This window comes from Panthera onca, chromosome D3 (genome assembly GCF_046562875.1).
Source record: "Panthera onca isolate mPanOnc1 chromosome D3, mPanOnc1 haplotype 2, whole genome shotgun sequence".
NCBI classification, from domain to species: domain Eukaryota; kingdom Metazoa; phylum Chordata; class Mammalia; order Carnivora; family Felidae; genus Panthera; species Panthera onca.
In genome coordinates, this window is record NC_138350.1 from 72,538,880 (window position 1) to 72,565,127 (window position 26,248).

Here is a 26,248-nt window from a genome sequence, read left to right on the forward strand (position 1 = left end):
GTGTCCGGGTCGGGGATGCTGTATCGCGTCTCCCGTCCGGTAACAGGCTCAGGCTTTGGGTGGAGAGTTGTGGAAGTGTGCGGTTTTTTTTTTTTTTATCTCTTTTGGAGACTTCGTCGGTGAGTTCGGCCCGAAAAGGGGCTGTAGTTTCGAGGGGCGCCCCATCCTTTGACGGCCCGTGGGAGAAACCAGAGAAAGAGTGGCGTGGAGGGAAGAGGAGGACGTCTGCTGAGGGCGGGCGCGAGTGGACATTCCCCGTGGGAAGAGAACGTCTTTAGCGGGAGGCTCCCGAGCGGGGGGAGAGTCGCGGAACGGGACGGAGGGGCCCTGACGTGGGCTTCGGGAGACTCGAGGCGTCTATTGAAGAGGGCGGGGCGGAAGGGGGATTGGGCCCTCGGGGCTGTCACCTCGGAAAAACTCCGTCCGCGCCCAGTGGGGCTCACGGCTGCTGCCTAATAAATGACTTCTGGGTGGAAGTAGCTAACTAAAGTGGTTGTGACCGCCGGGGGTGCTGGAATCCTGCAGGGTGGGTGACTCCTACGTAAAGGGCGGAAGGATTGAAGCCAGCGCGTCGAGAGGGGAAAAGATGCTCTCCCGCAGGGATGCCAGCGATCTTCGCTTTCCGGGTCCATTAATTCTTGTCGTTTAGCTGTAGAATAAACAAAATTCGGTGTCAAAACGTAAACCACAGAGCTGTTGTTTCTAGGAGTTCTTCATTGCGCGCGAGCTGTTCCTATTGGTTATTTAACAGTGACCATTCTGTTCTTGAATCAAAGGTAGTTGAAACTTGTTGCCATTCGTGTAACATTTCATTCTTCGGAATGATGGATTTCCTTTTGGAGATAGGAGCGGAAGTGTTTACGGAAGAAATGGTGAGATAATGGGATTTGCTTCCAAATAATCCTGTGGTGGAAGTGCGGAGAAGTGGGGGGGATAGAAAGTTGGGGTGTGTGGGTGATTGATTGAAGCAGGGTAATGGGTGCAGGGGGGTTTATTAAAGTGTTAATTCTGGGGGCGCCTGGGTGGCTCAGTCGGTTAAGCGACTCCGGCTCAGGTCATGATCTCGCGGTTCGTGAGTTCAAGCCCCGCATCGGGCTCTGTGCTGACAGCTCGGAGCCTGGAGCCTGTTTCGGATTCTGTGTCTCCCTCTCTCTGACCCTCCCCCGTTCATGCTCTGTCTCTCTCTGTCTCAAAAATAAATAAATGTTAAAAATAAAATAAAATAAAATAAATAAATAAATAAACGTTAAAGTGTTAATTCTACTCTTGTATACTTTGGGGAGCTCTCCCCAATAAGAATTCAATTGTGGCTTTTCTTTCTGCCCTCCTATGAACTAAAATAAATGTTGTTACCCACTTACTGAGAACTGTAATCCAACAGCTTTACCTTTTAGGGGTTCGTTTTTGTTTTTGTTTTTTATTTCAAGTTTTTATTTAAATTCTAATTGTTTAACATATGGTAAGTTGGTTTCAGGTGTAGAATTTAGTGTTTCATCACTAACATATACACCCAGTGATCGTCGCAGCAAATACCCTCCTTAATTTTTTTTTTTTAATGTTTATTTTTGAGAGAGAGAGAGGGACACACAGATACAGATGGCGAGCAGGGGAGGGCACAGAGAGGCAGAGACAGAATCTGAAGCAGGCTCCAGGGTCTGAGCTGTCAGCACAGAGCCCGACCCGGGGCTCGAACTCTCGAGCTGTGAGATCGTGACCTGAGCTGAAGTCGGAGGCTTAACCGACTGAGCCACCCACACCCCACAAATACCCTCCTTAAGGGTATATCACCCATTTAGCCCATTCCCTGCCCACCTCCCTCCATCAAACCTGTTTGTTCTCTGTACTTAAGAGTCTCTTTTGGTTTGGTTTCCTCTCTCCTTTTTTGGTCCCTTCTCCTGTGTTCCAGTGTCATATGAGTGAAATTGTATGGGGTTTGTCTTTCTCTGACTTATTTCGTTGGAATAAGGGAGAAAATGTTGGGTCAAGCCATATTTACTTGAGAAAATTTAAACATCATTAGTGAAAGCGGTAAAGAAAGAGCCCAGCTGACTTAGTCTAGCCATTCTTTGGAGGCAAACCAACATCACAGTATTCAGGGAAATCAAAGAGGCTAATTAACCGTTATCTTATGTTCTGTGGCTGCAAAGGCAGATGCATGCTCTAAAGCTGAGGCAGGATGCTGTTTTACTCTTCTTTAAATGGAAAACTGTCAATATTTTAAAGTCAAATTTGGTAGTTCTTAAGATTACATTAAAAGTTGTTCTAACTTAAACATTCCCAAAATTATAGCCCAAAGTTGAACATATTAACTTTATAACATTATAGCATGTGTTAAGTCCTAGACATTAATGTTTCCTTTTTAGTACAGAAAAAAATCCATTTCCACTGATTTAATTTTTAAGAGTATCATATCGTACTGAAGTAACACCTGTTTGTTACTTTTTAGTTTTTCAAATGATCCTATTTGAAATAGATCCTATTATTACTAGTCTAAGATGAGTATGTTGTCAATTTCCAAATTATCTAAGTCTCTTTTAAAAGAGAGGTAGGTTGAATCTGTGTAACATAAGAAGTGAAAATGGTAAGTGTATTGCCAAAAATGAAGGTGAGAAAATGATTAACAATAACGATATTATCTTAGGAAAAGAGCATATTGCTAGCTCAATAAACTTGTGGTTTATTTCTTTATAATAAATACTATTAATTACTTTATTCTCAGTTTTTTTTCCCCCCAGGAAAGGGCTGGCTAAAGTTACATATTGGCATTTACAACATTAAAAGTGGATATTCTGTTCTTGCTTCTTGTTTCTAATACCTCATTTGATGCCTTTAAAAAGTTATTGAGCACCTACTATCTGCAGTGTATAATAGTAGGCTTATGAATTGAAAAATAGTCTGTATAGGGGAGTGTTAGGTATTGTGATGTCATAGAATCTATTCCCATAAGAAAAGACTGCTCATCAGTAGTTTTTAGGACTTTGAAATAGTGAGTACTCTTCTCTTGGTACTCTTCTCAGATAATTATGTGTACACAATTCCAGGCACATAGTAGGTACTCAATAAATGTTTTCTAAATCAATGATGAAGGAATTCACAATAATTATAATAATAGAAAATCAATGTGTATTGCCTAAAAATTATAGAAATGGATTTTATTCTTTAAAGAAGATTATAAAAAGTTTACAAATTTAGTAATTTCTCTCTATATGGCTATTATTCGCTTTAATGGAACCTTAACCTATTGTTTTTGTATTACAGTTTTTAAGAGAAATGAATAGAAATAACCCATTTTGAGGAAGCCATGGCAAAATCAATTACAAAACACAGAGTTTGTTCTCGGGAATCTTCAGTATCTTCTCTGCTAGCAAGCTGCAGCCTGAGTGGTAGCAATTCCTCTAACTCTGATGGCTCTTTTCAATATAAGGATAAACTGTATAGTTCTGCCTCTCAGGCTCTACAGGCCTATATTGATGATTTTGATTTAAGCCAGATGTATCCTGGTGCAAACACTGGAAAGATTAACAACAATAGGTGTTCTGCTCATATGCCAGAATTCTCCAACTATATTTGTAAACCAAACAATGGTATGCTTTTATTTTGTGTGTGTGTGTGTGTGTGTGTATGTTTTCCCCGCACTGATTTAAAGCATTTGAAAGATGTGTTGTAGCCTTGAAAAACTAGACACTTTTTTTTTTTTTTTCCCTTTGGGGTAAAAATGACTTATGTAATATGGAGGTCTGGATATTTTTCTTAAATGATTCTGTAATTCTCTGGTTCTCAAGAATTTTCAGCTAAGATCTTCTTGTGACCTTGGAGGGGAAGCTGATGAATGTGACTAATAATAGCAGGTGGTTGATCCTAAACCCTTAAGCCATTTTATTTTAGCATAATGGAAAGAGCATTGACATGGTGGTTCTAAGTTTCATTAACTAGCTTGATGACTTCAGATAAATCTCAGTCTTTCTGAATTTATACTTGATCAATCCCAGTTGACGTGATAAGACTGTCTTCTTGATCTGTATTCTATGGGACAATAATATAAGATGTTAAGAGTTTTTCCTTGATGCAGTTCCCATGAAGACAACTTTGGAAAATGCATCTATTGATAACCCAGTTAACACTTTACTGAAGATTTATGGAATAGCCCTAGTATGGAAAAAATTTTCATTCAACTCTTAGAAGTATGTGAGCAATATATATTCCAGAAGACTGTTAGGACAGCTATTCTTTTTGTGTTAATGCTGTTGCAGGCTTAATTGGCAGAAAGCAAATTATTTTTCCACATAGTTTTTTTTTTTTTTTAAAAAAATTTTTTTTTTTTTCAACGTTTATTTTTTTTATTTTTGGGACAGAGAGAGACAGAGCATGAACGGGGGAGGGACAGAGAGAGAGGGAGACACAGAATCGGAAACAGGCTCCAGGCTCCGAGCCATCAGCCCAGAGCCCGACGCGGGGCTCGAACTCACGGACCGTGAGATCGTGACCTGGCTGAAGTCGGACGCTTAACCGACTGCGCCACCCAGGTGCCCCTATTTTTCCACATAGTTTAATAGCATATTTTTCTTCTATGTTGCAGCTAGTGTCAAGTGACCAATAATAATATGAGTGTATTAGTGCACTGGATAGGTCTGGATGAAAAAAGGTTAAACGGTAAATAAAGAACAAGGGGAAATTTAGAGGTTGGAGAAAAAAGTATACAACTTAGTGAAGAGATGTGAGAAAACACATTGTATTTCATCAACCTTACTATTTATACTTTTAATCAAACTTTAGTGAAGATAAAGGGAAGCAGCAAAAATGACTCTTAAATTCTTAATTCTCATTTACTGTTAAATATTATGAAGTATTGTTGTATGTGATTTAGGGAAATAAACAGAACTATGCTTTGTTTTTCAGCTTTTGAAAATGTTGATCACAAAAAAAGCTCCTTGTCCTTATCCTGTAGAAGAAAGACTGTTAATGACATAGACTCCATTAGCCTAACAACTGATGATCTATTAAAACTTCCAGCAGATGGATCATTTTCTTTTGCTTATGTTGGATCAAATCATCGAATTAGCAAGAAAAAGAAAAAATGCATTGGAAGACTGAGTTCATCAGATACTGAGAAGAATAAACATTTTCAAGAACCCTTCACTACCATATGCAAGGATAACTTAGTTACTCCCGTTGTATACACAAATATAAATGGAAAGCAATGTGGTAGGCTGAAAAACCCAAAACTTGTGAGTAAGACTAATAAATGCGTTTCTGAACCATCTTTACCTTTTTCCAAGAAATTGTCTTTCGAGGACAGTTCAGAACACAATCTTGAAAAGAATTACCCAAGATGGCTCACTAGCCAGAAATCGGACCTTAATGTTTCAGGGATAACTAGTATACCTGATTTCACCTACCCAGTGTGGCTCCACCATCAAGACTTGCTACCTGATACAAATAGTCAAAGGATATATAAAATATTTAAAGAAGATCAGTGTTCCCCTAAACATAGTTACCAGGCACAAAGAACTTCTCGACTTATGAATAAATTAGATTGTTTTGAATATTCTTTTGAACCCTCAAACATTTCAGATTCCTTGAATGATGATAAAGGATTGATTAATGAATGTAAATGTGATTCTCAACATAGCCAGTGTCAATGTGAGAATCCAGTTCTCCCAGGACAAACCAAAAAGCCATTCAGTGGTAATTGTTTTGTTTTATTTTTAAGAACCAAAGAAAGTGCTATAAATTTGACCTAATGTCTAGGAGCTTTTATGTTACATTCTTGGTGTAATGAACAGATGATAAATCTTGAACACATGATGGTCTTCATTTATGTATCATTTTGTGCCTAGAAAATGTCTCTTCTCCCCTTTTTTCCTTTGAAATGTCATTAAAAAATTTGTTACAGATGTGTGTATATTCTAAATTATCTGAATTCTTGTTTGTTGCCTTTGAGATTTTGTTGTGCTCTGCATTTACTTTTTTTCTTGAATTAATTTAATCTTTTAAATTAGGTGACAAAATTGAATTGCTTATCCTGAAAGCCAAGAGAAATCTAGAGCATTGTGCTGAAGAGTTACCGAAGTCTAAGAAAAAGGATGATAGTCCTTGTTCATTAGATAAACTTGAAGCAGAAAGATCATGGGAAAATATCCCTGTTACTTTGTACGTAAGTTACAATGGAAAAAGTTTTTAGTTTTCCAAGTGAAAAATGTGTGAACAGTTAATTTATTTAATTTATTTATTTAAAAATTTTTTTTCAATGTTTATTTATTTTTGAGAGAGACAGCCAGAACAGGGGACGTGCACAGAGAGAGAGGGAGACACAGAATCTGAACCAGGCTCCAGGCTCTGAGTTGTCAGCACAGAGCCGGATGTGGGGCTTGAACTCACGAGCTGTGAAATCATGACCTGAGCTGAAGTCAGATGCTTAACTGACTGAGCCACCCAGGCGCCCCAGTTAGTTTATTTTTTACATAACTCTGTGATAATTGACAATTATAGTGACATGTTAATTCTATAGAATGTTGCCTTTGTGTTGTTTCTTTGAATTGCATTTTTCAGTTGTTACCACAAGATGGTGTAATGTTGCATAACCTTAGGCACATTATACAACTTTTGTCTTTATGTGTTTTTTTTTGTTACACTGTAAAATACTGATTTTACTGGTGAAAAATCACAACCAAAAGCAACCTATTTTGCAGATGGAGAAGTGCTATGAAATTCTTGTTTTCTTTTTACTTTTACGTTTTTTTCTCCCTCTATATTCTTTCCATATATGGAGTTATGCAGTTATCCATTTTTTTCGTTTACATTTTATTTTCTCTTAGTCGTTATTTTCCTTAAACAGTGGTGGTGTTTTGGTATGGTCTATTGTAATACATTTTTGTAGTTTCTAATATTGTTTTTATTTGTGTGCTTAACCTTGTTACAACATGGTTTCTCAGAATAATTTAAACTGTCTACATCGATGCCTATGAATGTGGTGTGGAGTAAGAATTGAGCTTAGGTAGGAAAGCTTTTTTCCTTAGTGATATTATTGTCTGAACTCATAAGAAATGCATTCTTGGTAACCCTATATCCTGCCTTACGCTCTGATAATTTATTATCTTCTGTTGTCTAAACTTTTCATTTTGTCATACTCTGTTATAGACAGAGTCTGTTAATTGCTGGATCCATTTTTTGATCACTTCTCAGTTGAACATCGTATTTTTTTTTTTTAATATGGACATTTACTATAATTCTGGTTTGGAATCGTAGCTCTGTTACTTTTTTTGTCTTTTCTGACACCTTATACAAGTTAAACTGTTTTGTACAAGACCTTATATAAATTCTCTACTTGGGGTTGTTGTGAGGATTCATTTGATTAGAGAATATAAGGTACTTAGGACAATTTCTGACTTATGATGAGCTGTCTTGTAAATTGTTAATAGTGGTGATAATTATCCAGAATATTTTTTTTTCCTCATTTAGCTTTATTTCTCAATTGTTGCTTCAATAGTATCTTTATTTTTTGAAACTTGGGTTAATAATTAGCTCACTTAATTCTTAAACTTTTTTTCTAATTTCTTATTTTCTTGTCAGTTGGTCTTGGTAATTGTAAAGTACCATAGTATGAATACTTTACTTTCAATTGCAACCAACAAGAATGGGTGAGCAAATAGTATCAGAGGTGTTTAAGAATAAAATTTTTGAATGCTTTTAGTGTATTATGTAATTAGATACTATAATTTATGCTTGTATAATTATTATTATAATCGTTGGTTTGGCCCAGTACCTTGCATATAGAAGTTGACTTCTGGAAGATTGAATTCATATTGTGATGGGTATGTTTGTACATAAAATGAATGATGGATTGTCAGAAGGAATAGACCTGACCTTAGTATGGTGTTGACAAATTATTGTCAATCTACCATCAAAACAAAAATTGACTAGGAAGTAGTCAAGGTAGTATACTGAAAGGTAGAACACAACCACAATAAGATAACTGCTTTTTTTTTGTATTTGTTTAACATTTTTATAATGGAAAATTTCCAAGAAAGACAAAAGTGGAAGAATAGTATAATGAATTCTTATGTATCCCACACCCATCTTCAGTAATCTGGTAAATGCTTTTTGATGGTGGTAGATGGATGTGCAAACTCCTTTGGTAAAGAATGTGAGAAAAGACTACATGGGAGTAAGAAAAACCTCATAGTGAGTTACAAATCAAAGGAGTCAATAATGAAGTGCTGCTAATTATTAAGAAAAAATTAGAATTGTGACATTTATATGTTAGGGAAAGATTCTTAGATATCTGATTACTTGAGTTAGAAACACATTTTATGTTGATATATAAATGAGAAAGAATGACTTTGTTCTCTGTGACTAATAGAATTTGTTTTGGGAGAATTCTGACTTTTGCTGGGGTTGCCCTACTGTCCCTTGAAACATCAAGAAAGAAACTAATATTTATTGTGCCAGGTACATAGAGTTAATTTATGCAATACTTCTGTGAGATAAATGGGACTACTAATGTAAAACTGAAGTTTAGGTAAATAAATTATATAAAGTCACATAGTGAGTGGGATTGAGGTTTGAACTCAGGAGTTTTAATTTCACAATTGATATTTTTCCTACTATAATCTGTCCTCTTTATTAATGCCAGTTCTGGAGGGCAAGACCTGTTGCTTTGACGTGGAAGAGCATGTAACTATCATCCCAGTAGAAACTCATATATTTGTGGGGTTTTTTATTATCATTGGGTAACTGTTTATTTGGAAAAATGTACTGCTTATTTCACACAAATGAGCTTTTGGAGTGTAGCCATAGTTCAAGGCTTATTTGTTTGAGGACTAATGTTTTCACTTGATAATTTTTTCTTAAAGCTTTAAAGGAGAGGGGCACCTGGGTGGCTCAGTCGGCTAAGCCTCCGACTTCAGCTCAGGTCACAATCTCACAGTTCAGGAGTTGGAGCCCCTTGTTGGGCTCTGTCCTGGCAGCTCATACCCTGGAGCCTGCTTCGGATTCTGTGTCTCCCTCTCTCTCTGCTCCTCCCCTGCTCACACTTGTTGGCGCGCACGTGCTCTCTCTCCCTCTTTCTCTCTCTCAAAAATAAATAAGCTTAAAAAATATACATTAAAAAAAAAAAGCTCTAAAGGAGAAACAAGGAGATAGGGAGGGTGAGATTCTAATATCAGTTTAGAGAGATAGGGAATCACCAAGCAAAATCAATATGAATTGTATTCACAATGGTTGTTTCTTGGTGATTATTTGTATTTAAATGATAACCATTCAGTTATAGACTAATTTAAAAAAAAAATTTTTTTTAACGTTTATTTATTTTTGAGACAGAGAGAGACAGAGCATGAATGGGGGAGGGTCAGAGAGAGGGAGACACAGAATCTGAAACAGGCTCCAGGCTCTGAGCTGTCAGCACAGAGCCCGACGCAGGGCTCGAACTCACGGACCGCGAGATCATGACCTGAGCCGAAGTCGGACGCTTAACCGACTGAGCCACCCAGGCACCCCTAGACTAATTTTTATAAATTGGGAACTTAATTACTTTCTTGTATCCTTAAATCCTATTTAGCAAATCTCCTGTTCCTGTTAACTCTGATGATAATCCTCAACAAACTTCAAGGGCAAAGTGTACTAAAGGGTTTCTCGAAGATTTTTTAAGTGATAATCAGGTGGGTGAAATTAAATCTTTTTAACTTCTTAAAAGAGGATTTTTTTAACTTATTAAAAGGATTTATGACTACAGATTTTAATTTCTGAGTTGTTAAAAAACAAAAAAAAAAAGATTCAAATCCCCTCTTCCTCAACATAAATGCATAAAAGCATCACTCCTAGAATTATTCATAATTTTATTTTAGTATTTTAAAGTAGAGGGACCTGGGATTGAACGCTACAGAGAGCTTAAATTATGTTTTTGTTTGTTTGGTTTTGGTTTTTTTTGGACAATGTATAAAGCATACCATTATAAAGTAAGTTATATTTTCCCATAGGATGGTTGATTATTGAGAGTTGTGTTTCTAACTAAGAAAAAATTATAGACCTCTTTAATTAAAGAAAAGTTTTTTAATGTTTATTTTTGAGAAAGAGAGGGAGGAGGGAGGGAGAGAGGAGCAGAGAGGGAGACACAACTTGAAGCAGGCTCCAGGCTCTGAGCTGTCAGCACAGAGCCCGACGTGGGGTTCAAGCCCACAAACTATGAAATCATGGCCTGAGCTAAAGTCAGATGCTTTACTGACTAAGCCACCCAGGGGCCACATAAATCTCTATAATTTAAGATAGGAAAATTATTACCCAGTTTTGCAAAATCAACATATGTGCATCTTGCATGTAACCCCACAATAAAAAATAATGTGTATGTATGCACGTAAGGAATTATATATAATTTGACATAGAAATACAGCCATGGCTGTTAAATATTGAAACCATACTTTTGGGATCTTAAAATCTAGAAGATTTGGGAGGTTGAACACTCAAAAATTAACTGAAAAATTTAATAAACTGAGTTCCTTCAATGAAATTTACTAGAAAAAGTAGAGACTTTCATAATATGTTTGATCTTAGAACTTTGTGTAAGATACTGTAGCAGATGTTGGGTAAGTGAAGCTTAATTATTAAATATTTATTTGATAAATATTTGAGGGCCAAGCACTTCTTTAGGAACTGTCTCCTCAGTAGTGAATAAGACGGAGGAAATCCTTGTGTCTTGGATTTTTTATTCCACTTGGAGAGACAAACTAAACAAATATATAGTATGTGACACATAAGGGAGTACTGTAAGTATTATAAAGAAAAATTAGTTGGGATAGGAAAATACAGGTACAATTTTAGATAGGGTAGTCAGGAATGATCTCTGTTGAGGTGATACTTGAGCAAAAATCTAAAATGAGTGAATAAGCCAGATATTCCTGAGGAAATAACTTTACATGTAAAAGTAATAGTAATTGCAGAAACCCCAAGGCAGAATTGTATTTGGCATGTTTAAGAAATATCAGACTCTAGTAGTGTAGCTCAGTCAGAATGAACAAGAGAGGGATGGTAAGATGGAGAGATAACCAGGAACCAGATCATGTAGCGTCTTACAAGTGATGGAATGAAGATTTTTATGTTTTATTTAGGTGAGATGAGAAGTCACTGGAGTGTTTTGAGTGGAAGCGTGAAATGATCAGATCTACATTCTAAAATATAAAATGGCAGCTGTATGGAGCATAGACTTAAAAGGAGCTGGTGAAGGAGCAGGGAACCTAGTTAGGAGACTTTTTCAGTCTTTTGGGATAGGATTGGCTTAGGATGGGTACATTGGACGTAGTCAGAAATGGGTAGACTTGGCATATATTTTGAAGATAGACCTAGTAGGATGGAGATAGAATTCAAAGAATGAATTTCAGATGTTTGAGCCAAGCAGCTAAAAGATTGGGTGATGCCATTTACTTAGGTAAAAAGCACTAGTAGAAGAACAAATTTGTAGAAGTTCTTTTAAGTTTGAGATGAATGAATGTTAAATACTAATCAGTGGTCCCTTTTCCCCTGCCAGTACACACGCAATCTCACTACCAGGGTGTTTTTGTTTTGTTTTTAATAATTTTAGATGCACCCAAAATTCCTGTCACCATTCTTTCAGCTTCCCTAATGCTATCATCTCACATACTGTAGAATAATGATCACAGACAGGGAATTAACTTAGGTATAATTTTGTTATCTAAACTATAGACCTTACTCTAATTTCACTAGTTTCTCTACCAGGGTCCTATTCCAGGATTCAACATTGCATTTAATTGTCATGATTCCTTTTAAAATAGTCTTAAAAAAATTTTTTTTTAATGTTTATTTTTGAGAGAGAGCACGAGCAAGGGAGGGGCAGAGAGAAAGACACACACACAATCTGAAGCAGGCTCCAGGCTCTGAGCTGTCAGCACAGAGCCTGATGTGGGGCTTGAACTCACAAACCATGAGATCATGACCTGAACCAAAGTAAGATGTCTAACTGAGCCATCCAGGTGCCCCCAATTGTCAGTTTTCATTAATCTACATCAGTCTGTGGTAGTTCCTCAGTCTTCCCTTGTCTGTCATGATCTTGACACTTTTGAAGAGTACTGGTTGGTTATTTTGTTGATAGTTCCTCAGTTAGGGTTTGTCTGACGTTTTCTCATGATCAGAATGAGGTTATGCATTTTGGCAAGAATGCAGTAGGAATCATGCTATGCCCTTCTCAGTGCATCATATCAGAGGGTTCATGTTATATTGATATCATTGATTTGTGTCTGATATGTGTCTTAGTTGGGCTACTTTAATAAATATGCCATAGACATGGTGGCTTAAACAGCATGCATTTATTTCTGTTGGCTGAGCAGTCCAAGATCAAGGTGTCTGGTGAGGTCCTGCTTCCCAGGATGCCATCTTCTCCACATAATTTCCCATGGCAGAGAACAGGGAGGAAGCAAGCCCTCTTGTGTCTCTTGGATCAGGGCACTGATCCCATTCATGAAGGCTCCACCCTTATGACCTAATTACTTCACTAAAGTCCTTTCTCCAAATACCATCACATTGGGATTAGACTTCAACATAAGAATTTTAGGGGAACACAAACATTCAGTCCATAGCAATATGTTAATAATATATTAATATACACAATTATGTTAATACTTGTGATGTTAACCTTGAACACTTGGTGTCTACTGGCTGTCTCTTTAGTAAAATTACAGTTTCCCCTTGTAATTAATAAATGGAGATATTTTGAGACTGTGCACACATGCACATCTATATATTTCTATATTTGTATATGTGTCATAGTTTATATGTATGTATAAAATCGTGAGTTTATACTTATACCTTTGACTCCAGTTCAGTCCTGCATGGCTTGTTTTAGCCTTTCTTGTTACTTATTTGTAACTTCTTTCTCCACTGGTAAGAATCCTATTATTATCCATAGTCTCTTAACTATTTGTTCATTCTTAGCATACATATAGTTTGACAATTGCTAATCCATATCCCTGTAAGGAACAAATTTACTAACTAGATCACATTATTTATGTATAGTTCTTTTTATCTTTAGCCTTACAATACCCAGTCAAATTACTGTTTTCCAAAGTTACCTTGGTTAATTATTTTCTTCCCAACCCTTCAGTATGTTCATGTTGTTCAATTGTAATACTGTTAGGTTGTTAATTTTTATTGTACTTACTGGGTTTAAACCACATTCTGTTTGGTTTAAATTGTTTTTTGAATATGTGAAACATTACTATAGTTCTGAGAGAGCTATACAAAAAAGATCTACTCCAAGACATTCACTCAAGTTTTAATGACGAGTCTCAGGACAAATTCTGTCAGACATACCAACATTTATTAAATGTTCATTAGTGAATTGCACAAATAGTTTATATAATCTATTTCACAGTTTTCTTTTTGGAACTCTGATCACTAGTTTGCATGAAAAATCCACTCCAGGCTTTTGTGACCCTTATGGTTGGCATCAGGCAACTAGAAAAAATTTTTTTTTAATGTTTATTTTTTTAAGGCAGTGGCTGAATGCATGTAACTTAGAGATAATGCTTCAGGTCTGTCTACAAGAGTCAGGAGGATAAGGCTAATTGAATCCTTAATCCTTGTTTATTTTTCTTTATTTTTATCACTTTTTAAAATATTTGTTTATTTTTGAGAGAGAGCGCATGAGCAGGTGTGAACATGAGTGAGGGAGGGGCCAAGGAGGGGGAACAGAGGATCTGAAGCAGGCTCCAGGCTCTACACTGATAGCAGAGAGCCTGATGCGGGGGGCTCTCAAACTTATGAACTGTGAGATCTTGACCTGAGCCAAAGATGGAAGCTTAACCAACTGAGCCACCCAGGCGTCCCTATTTTTCTTTATTTTTTAAATTTTGGTGAAATATGTGTAACATAACATTTACTATTTTAACCATTTTTAAGTGTACAGTTCTATGCAGTAAGTACTTTCACATTGTTGTGCAGCCATCACCACTGTTCATATATAGAACTTCTTCATCTTCCCCAACTGAAACTATACTCATTAAATACTAACTCCCCGTTCCTCTTTTGCCCCGCCTCTGGCTAGCACCATTCTGCTTTCTGTTTCTATGAATTTGACTACTCTAGGAACCTTACATGTTTTATTAGTCGGCTGTGATAACAAAATACTTTAGGCTGGGTGGCTTAAACAGTAGAAATTTATTTCTCACAGTTCTGCAGTTTGGGGAATCTAAGATCAAAGTGCTAGCTGATTCTGTTCGTGGTGAAGGCTCTCTTCCTTGCTTGTAGGCAGCTGCTTTCTCACAGTGTCCTTCCATGGCCTTTCCTTGAGCTGTCAGGTGTCTTTTATTAGAAGGACACTAATCCTGTGGTATGTGGGCCCTACCCATATGACCTCATTTAACCTTAATTACTTCCTTATGGCCCTATCTCCAAATATAGCTGCATTTGAGGTTAGGGCTTCAACATGAATTTTTGTTGGGAGGGGTACAGTTCAGTCCATGGCATCATGTAAGAACCATACAGTATCTGTCTTTTGGTGACTGGCTTATTTCCCTTAACCTAATGTCTTCAAGGTTCGTCCATGTTGTATCATATGTCAAAATTTCCTTCCTTTCTTAGACTGAATAATACTTCATTGTATGCACCATGTTTTGTTTACCCATTCATCTGTGATGGATACTTGGGTTGTTTCTACTTTTTGGCTATTGTGAATAATGCTGCTATAAATATGGGTGTATAAATAATCTGTTTTGAGTCTGTACTTTTATTTCTTCTACCTATATAGGCAGAAGGGGATCATAGGGTAATTCCGTGTTTAATTTTTTGAAGAATTGCCATACTGTTTTCCACAGCAGCTGCATCATTTTACATTTCTATATCCCATTTCTTATACTCTATTCATGTAATTGTGGAGAGCGTGCTTAACTTTGAACCTCTTCACTAATGAGATTCTATTTCTAATATTCTTGTGCTTGTCAACAACTTCCTCTAGACTTGAAGTTTAAATAGTATGTCAGTTATATTGTCTATACTGAAATATATTATTATGTGGCCATTATGTGGTAGCTACCAGAACACAACAACTCATTTGAAAGATATAAAAATAATAGGTTGGTAAGAAGACTTGAAAAAAAGCTTTAAAAAATATCCCTTATGGATTCTCTTAAAAGAATCCTGATCATGTTATTTAGTGCTGTTGCCTTCTTTGGATGCACGTAAGATCAGTTGATAATTGAGGTTTGAGTGTTTTTTTACATAGCAAGGAATGTGTGACCAATGAGTAAGTGAAAAACTAGCATTCTCTGTGTGAAAACATTTAAAAGTGTTTAGAGAATGCTGTATTTGAAATTCTGGTTCTTGTTCAGCTAATAACTAGCTTTATTTACATACCTGAGAAAGAGCATGTTGGCCTACCTGAGCTCTGAGGACCTTCCATTTCTAAAAATCTGTGATTTTAAATGTATAAATGAAAGCATTGCAAATGTGAACATGTACTGTTCATTTGAAAAGAGCAGGGACTAGAAAGGATGTGTCAAACTTCATGGTTGTCTCTAAATAACTTGCAATTGGGTAAGGGGAGGCGTTGAGTTACAATAATGACTTTTCAAAACACATTATTGATTTGAATTTTTGCATTTTATATTGTGGGGAAAATACAAAATAAAACTTTTTCCTCCATGAATTTGCTTGGTTAATCATTCATCTGTTTTATGTCAGAGCTGTACCCTTTCTGGAGGGAAACATCATGGTCCTGTTGAAGCCCTGAAACAAATGTTATTTAATCTTCAAGCAGTACAAGAAAGTTTTAATCAGAATAAAACTGTAGATCTGAAAGAAGAAATTAAGCAAGTAAGCACAAACTTGATTTGTGAATTGAGATCTGTGAATGTGAATTAAGATCTGTGGAGATATACGATACCTTCCCAGATCTTTTTCAGTTTGACCTCTAGTTTTATGTCAATAAACATGCCACATAACTCATGTTCTAGAGTTGTAATACTGTTATTTTTTGTAAAAATTAACTCAAATTTAATACTGTTACATTTCTGTAGCTGTATACCCCTGAATAGATTATCCTCTTTTGTTCATGGTTATAAATACAGCATCTTGTTTAGATATGACAGTGTTACAATTATAGTTATGGAAGGATTGTAGGAATTGTTTTTTAATGCACTGCAACATTATTGGTATAACCCAACTTTTTGTATTTATATTTGAGGAGGCCTGGAAATCCTTTTCAACTTTGGACTTCTCTACATAACCTATGTCTGCTGAAATTTTATTGTTACCATGTGTTTGACTTTTCTTATAGTTAATGTAAAATTTTATTTCAAAACCATTGTGTTTTTATGTATTGCCTAGGAATTTCGAAATCTCTTGGTGCTTTGGACTGCTATTCTATAGGGGTAGAGTTTTCTTCACAATAGTACAGTATTTATACTCTCACAAGTCTGATTGTAAATTCTAATTCTGCCACTTAACTAGCAAGTGCAGTATTTGTACAAATCTCTTAACCTCTTTAGTTTTAGTTTCTTCTTCTGTAAAATGTGGTTGTTGAAAAGATAAATTGAGACAGACTACGTGAAGTACTTATATAGTGCTTGGCTCCTGATAAAAACTTAATAGCTGGTAAATACTTAATAAATATTTTTATTGTCATTGCTTTGTTATTCTTATTCAGTGGAGCTTTATGAAATTCAGTTTAAATTACAAATGAATTTGTAATTCTTGGAAACTGTCAAGCCTGAATTGTATTTCAATTTTCTATACATTTTAATGATTATTACAGTAACATATAGCGTGTAATGTATCCCTTTTCCCCCTCCTGTTAGACATCATTGAGACATAACCTTGTTCATTATAGTCTTAATTTGAAGCCAAGGTTTTATTTTTATTGGACATATAATTTAGAAGCATACTTGAAAGATGAATAAGTAGTAGTTTTATTTTTAGAATAAAGAAAATATTTAATGCTTTACTGAAAATTATTTGCTAGAATTATTTCTTTGGAAATGTAGACTGTTTTTTAATGTTCTCATTTTTCACATACTAAGTAGCACTTAAGTTTATAGTTATATAATATTTTCAATATTTTGTTATATTTGGTGTTTTTAATAATAGGTTTCAGAAGACAATTTCTCTCAATTACAGTTGAAGGAAAGTATGGTTCCTATTACTAGATCACTTCAAAAGTAAGTATTCTCTACTAATTTCTTAAGATGTTATGGATACAAATCCATTTTAGTCATCTCTTTGAAATCAGAAGATTCCAGGAGAAATTAAGTAGTTCTAAGAATAGATAGACTTGATATTTTTAAAAATGCTAATTTTTAATTTATATTCAAGTTAACATATATTACAATGATGATCTCAGGAGTAGAATCCAGTGATTTATCCCCTATATATAACACACAGTGCTCATCCTAACAATTGTCTTCCCTAATGCCCATCACCCATTTAGCCCATCCCCCCTTCCACAGCCTCTCCAGCAGCTCTCAGTTCTCTATATTTGTCTCTTATGTTTTGTCCCCCTCCTTGTTTTTATATTGTTTTTGCTTCCCTTCACTTATGTTCATCTGTTTTGTATCTTAAATTCCACATATGAGTGAAGTCATATGATACTTGTCTGTCTCTGACTAATTTTGCTTCGCATAATACACTCTAGTTCCATCCATGTTGTTGCAGATGGCAAGATTTCATTCTTTTTCATTGGTGGGTAATACTTCATTGTATATATATACTACATCTTTATCCATTCATCTGTCGATGGACATTTGGGCTTTTTCCATACTTTGGTTATTGTCGGTAGTGCTACTATAAACATTGGGGTGCATGTGCCCCTTTGAAACAGCACACCTGTATCCTTTGGATAAATAGCCAGTAGTGCAATTGCTGGGTCGTCAGGTAGTTTTCTATTTTAAATTTTTTGAGGAACCTCCATACTGTTTTCCAGAGTGGCTGCACCAGTTTGCATTCTCACCAGCAGTGCAAAAGGGTTCCTATTTCTCTGCATCCTCGCCAACATCTGTCGTTGCCTGAGTTGTCAATTTTTAGCTATTCTGACGGGTGTGATATGGTATCTCATTGTGGTTTTAATTGGTATTTCCCTGATGATGAGTGATGTTGAGCATTTTTCCATGTCTATTCATGTCTTTTGCTCATTTCTTCACTGGATTATTTGTTTTTTGGGTGTTTGATAAGTTCTTTATAGATTTTGGATACTAACCCTTTATCTGATATGTCATTTGCAAATATCTTCTCCCATTCTGTCAGTTGCCTTTTAGTTTTGCTGATTGTTTCCTTTGCCGTGCAGAAGCTTTTTATCTTGATGAGGTCCCAGTAGTACATTTTTGCTTTTGTTTCCCTTGCTTCCTGAGACATGTTGAGTTAGAAGTTACTGCATCCAAGGTCAAAGAGGTTTTTGTCTGAAGTTACTGCATCCAAGGTCAAAGAGGTTTTTGTCTGCATTCTCGAGGATTTTGATGGCTTCCTGTCTTATGTTTGGGTCTTCCATCCATTTTGAGTTTAGTTTTGTGTATGATGTAAGTAAGTGGTTCAGGTTCAGTCTTTTGCATGTTGCTGTACAGTTTTCCCAACAGCATTTGCTGAAGAGACTGTCTTTATTCCATCGGATATTCTTTCCTGCTTTGTCAAAGATTAGTTGGCCGTACGTTTGTGGGTCCGTTTCTGGGTTCTCTATTCTGTTCCATCGATCTAAGTTCTGTTTTTGGTCAGTACCATACTGTCTTGATGATTACAGCTTTGTAGTACATCTTGAAGTCCAGAATTGTGATGCCTCCAGCTTTGGTTTTCTTTTTCAAGATTGCTTTTTCTATTTGGGGTCTTTTCTGGTTCCAGACAAATTTTAGGATTGTTCTAGCTCTGTGAAGAATGCCAGTGTTATTTTGATAGGGATTGCATTGAATATGTAGATTGCTTTGAGTAGTATCAGTATTTTAACAATATTTGTTCTCCCAATCCATGAGGATGGAATATTTTTCCTTTTACTATGTGTCTTCTTCAATTTCTTTCATAAGCTTTCTATAGTTTTCAGTGTATAGATTTTTCATCTCTTTGGTTAGGTTTATTCCTAGGTATTTTATGGTTTTTGGTGCAATTATATATAAATGGGATTGAGTCCTTGATTTCTCTTTCTGCTGCTTCATTATTGGTGTATAGAAATGCAACTGATTTCTGTGCATTGATTTTATATCCTCTGATTTTGCTGAGTTCATGCATCGGTTCTAGCAGTGTTTTGGTGGAATCTTTTGGGTTTTCTGTACAGAGTATCATGTCGTCTGCAAAGAGTGAAAATTTGACTTTCTCCTTGCCGATTTGGATGCCTTTTATTTCTTTGTGTTGTCTTGATTGCTGAGGCAAGGACTTCCAATACTATGATGAGTAACAGTGGCGAGAGTGGACATCCCTGTCGTGTTCCTGACCTTAGGGGGAAAGCTCTCAGTTTTTCTCCATTGAGGATGATATTAGCGATGAGTCTTTTGAATATGGCTTTTATGATCTTGAGGTATGATCTTTCTATCCCTACTTTCTTGAGGATTTTTATCAAGAAAGGATGCTGAATTTTGTCAAATGCTCTCTCTGCATCTATTGAGAGGATCATGTGGTTCTTGTCCTTCCTTTTATTAATGTGATGTATCACACTGATTGATTTGCAGATATTGAACCAGTTCTTCATCCCAGCTGTAAATCCCACTTGGTCATGATGAATAATTCTTTTAATGTATTGTTGGATCCAGTTGGCTCATATCTTGTTGAGAATTTCTGCATCCTGTACTTGGTATTTTTAAGCTTCATGGAACATATTGTTTAATCCTCAACTTTTCTCTTAAACTTGTGCTATTTCCTTTAATGTGTTCTTAAGACCTAATGAGATAACCTTAGATACCTAAATATAATGGATATGAGTGGCTTAGAGAGATTCTCTTTTCATTTGTGTAACAGCAACAATTTGACATAGTATTGTTATGGATATCATGGAAGAACAACTTGTTTATGAAATGTGTTTTTATGTATTCCCTCTAGAATACATATAATAATGATAAATCTGTCATTATTTGACATCTCTCTATAGAAACCTAAAGTGGGCATAATGTCCTGGATATAAAGATAGGTCTAAATGCCTTGAGTGGGTTAATCCGTCTGTTTTCTTAGTTACGTTATCTTAAGCAAAAAATGTGGAGATGAATGCAAATCTTTCCTATAGTCATGGTATTTGCAGAGGGCATGGTATTTATTTATTTATTTTTATTCTTTTTTTCTTTCATAATTGAGTTTTTATTTGTTGTTCCAAGGATCAGTACAGACAATTCAATTTGTACATAATTCTTAACGTATGTACCGAAAACCTAAAAAAACCATGTAGCTGTGGTTCTTTTCTCAAAGTTATTCCAGTGACCTTCCAGCTTAAAATTTGGAGGCAAATTTCCCTTAACAGTGTATCAAGTACCGGTATCTTCAAATGTTGATATGCTGTTACATATCACCTTAATTCACAATTTAATGTCATATACGCTACATACTCAAATTTTCAATCTTGCACAGCACATTAACAAAGTTACTAGGAAACTGGACTACCACAAGGAATGGTATTTATTTATGGGTTTGGTTGTGTGAATGTTAAGTGCCCTCAGAAGATGGAATACTGAGCTTTAGGAAATGCTAAGATTGAAAGTTTTTACTTTAATAACTCCATTTCACTTGGCTAGAAGTGGGGCTAAACAAATCTTGTCTACCTTTTGTCCTTCAGAATGTGTTTAGAATTCTGTTATCTAAGGAAGTGGTGGAAAAGTGAAACACTAGACATGTAAACTTTTGACTCTAATTGCCGTGATATTTATGTGTATGTACGTGCATGCACACACACTTTTTTTTTTAACTTCCATAGTTTAAAAATATATGCATGTATGATTTTTTCCCTGTGACTTTATAATTTATAATTTTCTGGGTAGAAATAATGCCTTACTTTACAGTTTGCCATAGTATTTTGGTATAGTATTCCTATCTGGTAGGAGTCCGTAAATAATGATAATAACATTTTTTGAACACTTAACCAAGTGTCAGTGTTCTTAGTGCTTTTGAGTAATTCATGTGATCTTTACAACCCTATGAGGTTGTATTATTATTTTCATAATTCAGATCAGGTAATAAAATTCAAGTAATTAACTTGCCCAAGGTTATATAACTAGTAAGAGGTAGCACTGGGTTTCAAATCAGATGGTCTGATTCTACAGCCTATGTTGTTAACACTCCTTTTATTAATGATAGCGGTACATTATACATTTGGACTGGTGCAGGGCCTCAATTGATTATCTAGTATAAAGACCTCATTCTGCCTTAAAATTTAAAATAAGATGACTTCAAGCTTTCCATGTTTCTTAAAAGTATTTATATTGAACTTGTGTCATAGACTTAAATATGTTTTCTAAGTACATAGCCTGGAAGATGTTTTTGTTGGTGAAAATGAACACTGGGCCATAAGTAATTAAATGAACACAAAAATTGGTACTGATTGTAGGGGCACTTTTACCATTAGCTGAAAGTTTTTTTTGGTAGTAGTAACTTTTTTTTCTGGCTTAGACAATCAGTAATCTTGACTAGATATAAAATGCCATTTTCAGAGTAAGATTCATGTTTGCAGATGGCTGTTAGCTGTTGATTCTGTTAGATTAGCTGGGGCAATCTTGATTTGGCTTTTACTTTACATTTCAAAATTATTATCAGTAAAGTACTGATATGAAGTAAGTTTAAACTTTTAAAAGTATGTTAGTACATGTTTTCTTTATTTTTAGTGTGTAGATTATTTTAAGGACAATTTGAAATTCAGATTTTTCTGGTTAGGTTTATGGCCATCTTTTCATATTTTAAAATAAATAGACTCAGCTTTTTCAAAAGTTGCAGATTATACCTTGGATGCTTTAATGACCTTTCCTAGGATGAAAATCCTATTATGTCTCTCTCTATCCCTCAAATAAAAGTTCTTGTTTTTAACAGTTTGACTGCTAACCAGTTTTAAAATGTCTTTCATTAGGCTCAGGAAACACTAAGCTCTTAGTATGGGTTCTGTTTACTCTGTTGTACACTCAGTTTTCTTATATTCTTTCATTAGAAATAATTGCTCTCTAGGAAGATTCATTGGACCAGAAGTATAAAAGACTGAGTAGCCTAAGATGTTGTTTTTTTCCAGAGGGATTTTGCTTTGAATAGGAATCTAAATTGTAATTGTTTTGTATCTTTATAATTCTTAGCTTTGTCTTATGCATTTACATATTAGGAACTTGATAAAAACGTATTAACTGAAACCTCGAAGAGAGAAATTTGCCATCTTTAAGCAAATGAAAAAATTGTAGTTTTTGAACACGGGCCTTTTCTAGAACTTGTATGTCATGTAAGCCACCAGCTACTCTGTCTAGGCTGGTTGTGAAGAATGAGCGATAATTGTATTGCTCATACACTATAAAGGTGAGCAGTAGGAGACGATTGCAAAATCATCAGTCATCCAAAAATAATTTGTACTGGCTTTGGAGTATATTGCTTTATATATAATTTGGAAATGAATGTGTAAGATTTTATGGTTTTCAGCAAGTTAAAGGCCTTGCTGTGAAGATTTAATGATAGCTAGAAAGTTGTCCTGTTTCTCACTTCTCTTTTCCCCGCTGTTTTCTGATCTTCATTCTATACCAGAGATAGATAGAATTAACCTCTCAGATTTGTAAAACATGATCCTAGAGCAAAAATTTTTCTTTATACTAATGTTCTCTGCTAAGATCTAGGGAGTGGTAGGCATTTTGTTTAGTTGTTGCTGGATGCGAGCCTGAATATAAGCCAGTAAACATAATACTTAAGAACAGCCAGTATAGCAGTACTAATAGAAAACCAGAGGCAAGGTATCAATGAGTAAATTAAAATACAGTTTGATTGCTTTCATATAATCAGTCTGTTATTAAGTTTCTATGGGCTCATTGATTGATACATTCTCATAATAAGACATGCATCTTTTAAATTTCAGTTTTTTCAAGGTTTTTTTTTTTTTTTTTTTTATTTATTTTTGGGACAGAGAGAGACAGAGCATGAACGGGGGAGGGGCAGAGAGAGAGGGAGACACAGAATCAGAAACAGGCTCCAGGCTCCGAGCCATCAGCCCAGAGCCCGACGCGGGGCTCGAACTCACGGACTGCGAGATCGTGACCTGGCTGAAGTCGGACGCTTAACCGACTGCGCCACCCAGGCGCCCCTTAAATTTCAGTTTTTAAGGTGAATGACTATTCAGTGTTGTAACATAACTCTTAAATTTATATTTTTCCCATTAGCTTGCTTTTTCACTTTTTTAAAGAAGAAACTCGAGTAATTTCCTTATATAATTTTACCCCATGCTTCTCCCTACACATACCTTTGAAATAATAAATCACTTTTGGTGGCCTCTTCTCTAAGTAGATTGATTGATTGATTGTCTTGTTCTAAGCAGGGCAGATAGAGGTTAAATAAAAGGAAATGAAAGCTGTTGTGTGTAGCTGAGGTAGGGGGACTGAAGAGTTCACATTACCGCTTAGCTTTTTCATTCATTCCCATCATACCACACCCCTCCCTTCCCTTCCCATCCTTCTTTTTTCTCCCTAATACTGTTTTTTAAAGACATAAAATAGGACGAGGAAGGAAACCAGTTATATTGAGTTATAGTTATGAAAATATTAAAATAATTTCTAATTGCTAATTTCTAAAATAAATTTCTAATTTCTAAATTTCATATGCTTCTTACTGCATTTAAATAAGACATTTAAAATACAGGTAAGTTAAAATTCATTTAGTAAAATGGCCTTTTGCGTAACTTAAATAAAAGCATTAAACCATGATGTGGTCTTTTACTTAACGTTCACATGTTGATCAGCAAACAGAGAAAGGGAATATTGGAAAGCACCAGTGGGTCACCACTGAGACTTCACTGTTTGCTGGATGAACAACAAGGCTCAAAGTTGTCTAATAGTTGGCCAGTTATGTCATATGAACTTTTGGATTGTAGACAGAAGGACTGAGATTACATGTGTAGTACATGTGTTTAGTAATTAATGTAATTTTGTAGCTATTATATAACTATTGTAATTTTGAAGTCGTGGTGACTATAAAAGAAATTTTGAGGTACCTGCAGTGACTATAATGTAATAGAAAAGATCTCTGATTTCTCTGGCATATGAGGTCACAGATTTGGGTCTGTTGTTTGCATTCATAATGGAAGGAAGTGCTAATTTACAGGTAGCATTTAGTGAAAATAAAGGTGAGAATATTTTCCCACATTAAATTTTGTAGATTCCATAAATGCAAGGGATCTGTGGCCCTCAGAGTTGTAAATAGATAAGATTCTAGCCACTTGTCCCTCGCTCCCTCCATCCCTTCCTCTCTTTCTATTCTTCTCCCTCCCTTCCTTCTTCCCTTCCTATTTTACTTTTAGCAATCACCGCACCCAGTGTGGGGCTTGAACTCACAATCCCGAGATCAGGAGTCATAGGTTCTACTGACAGAGCCAGCCAGGTGCCCCTCTTTCTTTTGAATCATAGGTTGTTAAGTAATAAGCCTGAAAAAAAGGTAGATCTAAGTCCAAAGTATATTCACAGATTATCTTCTGTCTCATAAATGTGTGTCTCTAGGAAGAAAATAATTCTTTAGGTAAAGAGATTTTACTATAGGATGTAGAAATGATAGAGTCTAGTTAATTTTACCTCTGATTGCTTAGTAACTTTGGGTGAGTTATTGTCGTTTAGTTGATAAAGATACAAATCTCAAAAATTAACTGAAGTTGCCAAAACGGTGGTAAAATCCAGATTCCTAATGTTATTGAGTAAAAGTGTCCAAGAAGTAGAGTACAGGGAAAAAGATATAATGTAGTAGTAAGTAACAGTACTGGTTTCTTCCATCCCCTTGTCCTGGGTAAAGTGAAAGATGTATTTTATGTAATACATACTTACCGAACCCCGAACCTGTGTTAGAGACTGTAGAACAGGCCATTGTAGTCACCACCTTTCAGCTCACCTTCGAAATAGTAATTTCTGTTAGTAAACAGGTTAGTGCACATCCTAATTGCTACATTACTTGCTTTTCTTGGTCCCTTATTAATAAGAGGTCTGAAATATTGTTGATTAACTGATGTTTTCTGAGTGGTCCTTGAGGTTCTGAATGAGTAATAGGGAGGACAAACTGGAAGAATATTTTTAGAGGAAAGTTAAGGGCTTCTTTTTTCTTAGTTTGTTTGAGGGATGATTACATTTTGTCCAGAGACCTGACCTAGAATTTTAGCTTTGTTTTAGAGAAAACAGATTGTTGATATAATACCACGTAATTGTCATTTGTTTCCCCCCATGCTCAATAAAAATGAGTTTTCCTCAACTGTGACTGATATTTCAGTGCTATTTTTAAAATTTTAGCTATCTTAAATGTACATCTTAATGAATATACTTTCTTTCTTAAATAATATACACTGTATTCCAAAAGAAAGGGTGTAATTTCACAGTTATTGTGAAAATTACATGAAGAATGTATCTTGTTAAGTGTGATACAAATAAACCTATTATTAAAGTTCTTGGCAAACTTTCAAAAAAAAACCCTTGAATGTCAAAAAATATATATTTTTAAAGTAAGTGTTTATAGAATTTAAATGAATTATTTTAGCCTTCAGTTACTCAGATCTCAAGGTTTTATAAAGAAAAATTCCAAATGTTTGATACTTATTTACAAATCATTTCTCATACTAATTTTGAAGTTAATAAACAATATAATCACCATTTGTTGCTGTCTGCATTGTCTGCTCAGTCTTTAATATTGGTTTATAATGTGTTTTGTACTTTTCAATGAAGGGCTTTGCACCATTTATCTCGCCTGAGAGACCTGGTTGATGATACCAGTGGGAAACAGTCACCGAAAACATGAAGAGGAAAATAAAACATTCCAACCAATAAATAGTCACCACAGAACAAAAATGTATATTTTTCCTATTCCTTAAACTGACAAAGAAATTATAACTCATACATTATTCTGTGATTGGTTCAAATATTATATGTTTTTTTTAAAAACCAAACTTGAAAATGTGCATAGATTTTGTGACCTATTCTCATTTTATGCCAAAATGCTAGAATGTGAACTTGAAGGACCCACACTGTGTCCTACAGTCTGATTTTGGTTTTCAGGCCAGCATATGTCCTATATTCAAAGGTGGATGATTTCCGTTCTTGAAGCTTACATGGATTTAATCTTCTTGAACATCCTCATCATTTTATCATCT

The 26,248-nt window shown here is 35.4% G+C and overlaps 1 protein-coding gene across 1 annotated transcript; it reads left to right on the forward strand.

The window, feature by feature from the left end:
• The first annotated feature begins 10 nt into the window (after positions 1–10).
• On the forward strand, positions 11–26,044 carry CD3H18orf54 (chromosome D3 C18orf54 homolog). The gene is made up of 9 exons (XM_078435223.2): positions 11–119; positions 777–872; positions 3,259–3,584; positions 4,897–5,685; positions 6,000–6,150; positions 9,557–9,656; positions 15,682–15,813; positions 17,086–17,156; positions 25,824–26,044. The coding sequence occupies exons 3-9, from the start codon at positions 3,302–3,304 to the stop codon at positions 25,894–25,896; spliced, it is 1,599 nt and encodes a 532-aa protein (XP_078291349.1). The 5' UTR covers positions 11–119; positions 777–872; positions 3,259–3,301; the 3' UTR covers positions 25,897–26,044.
• Positions 26,045–26,248: the final 204 nt, after the last annotated feature.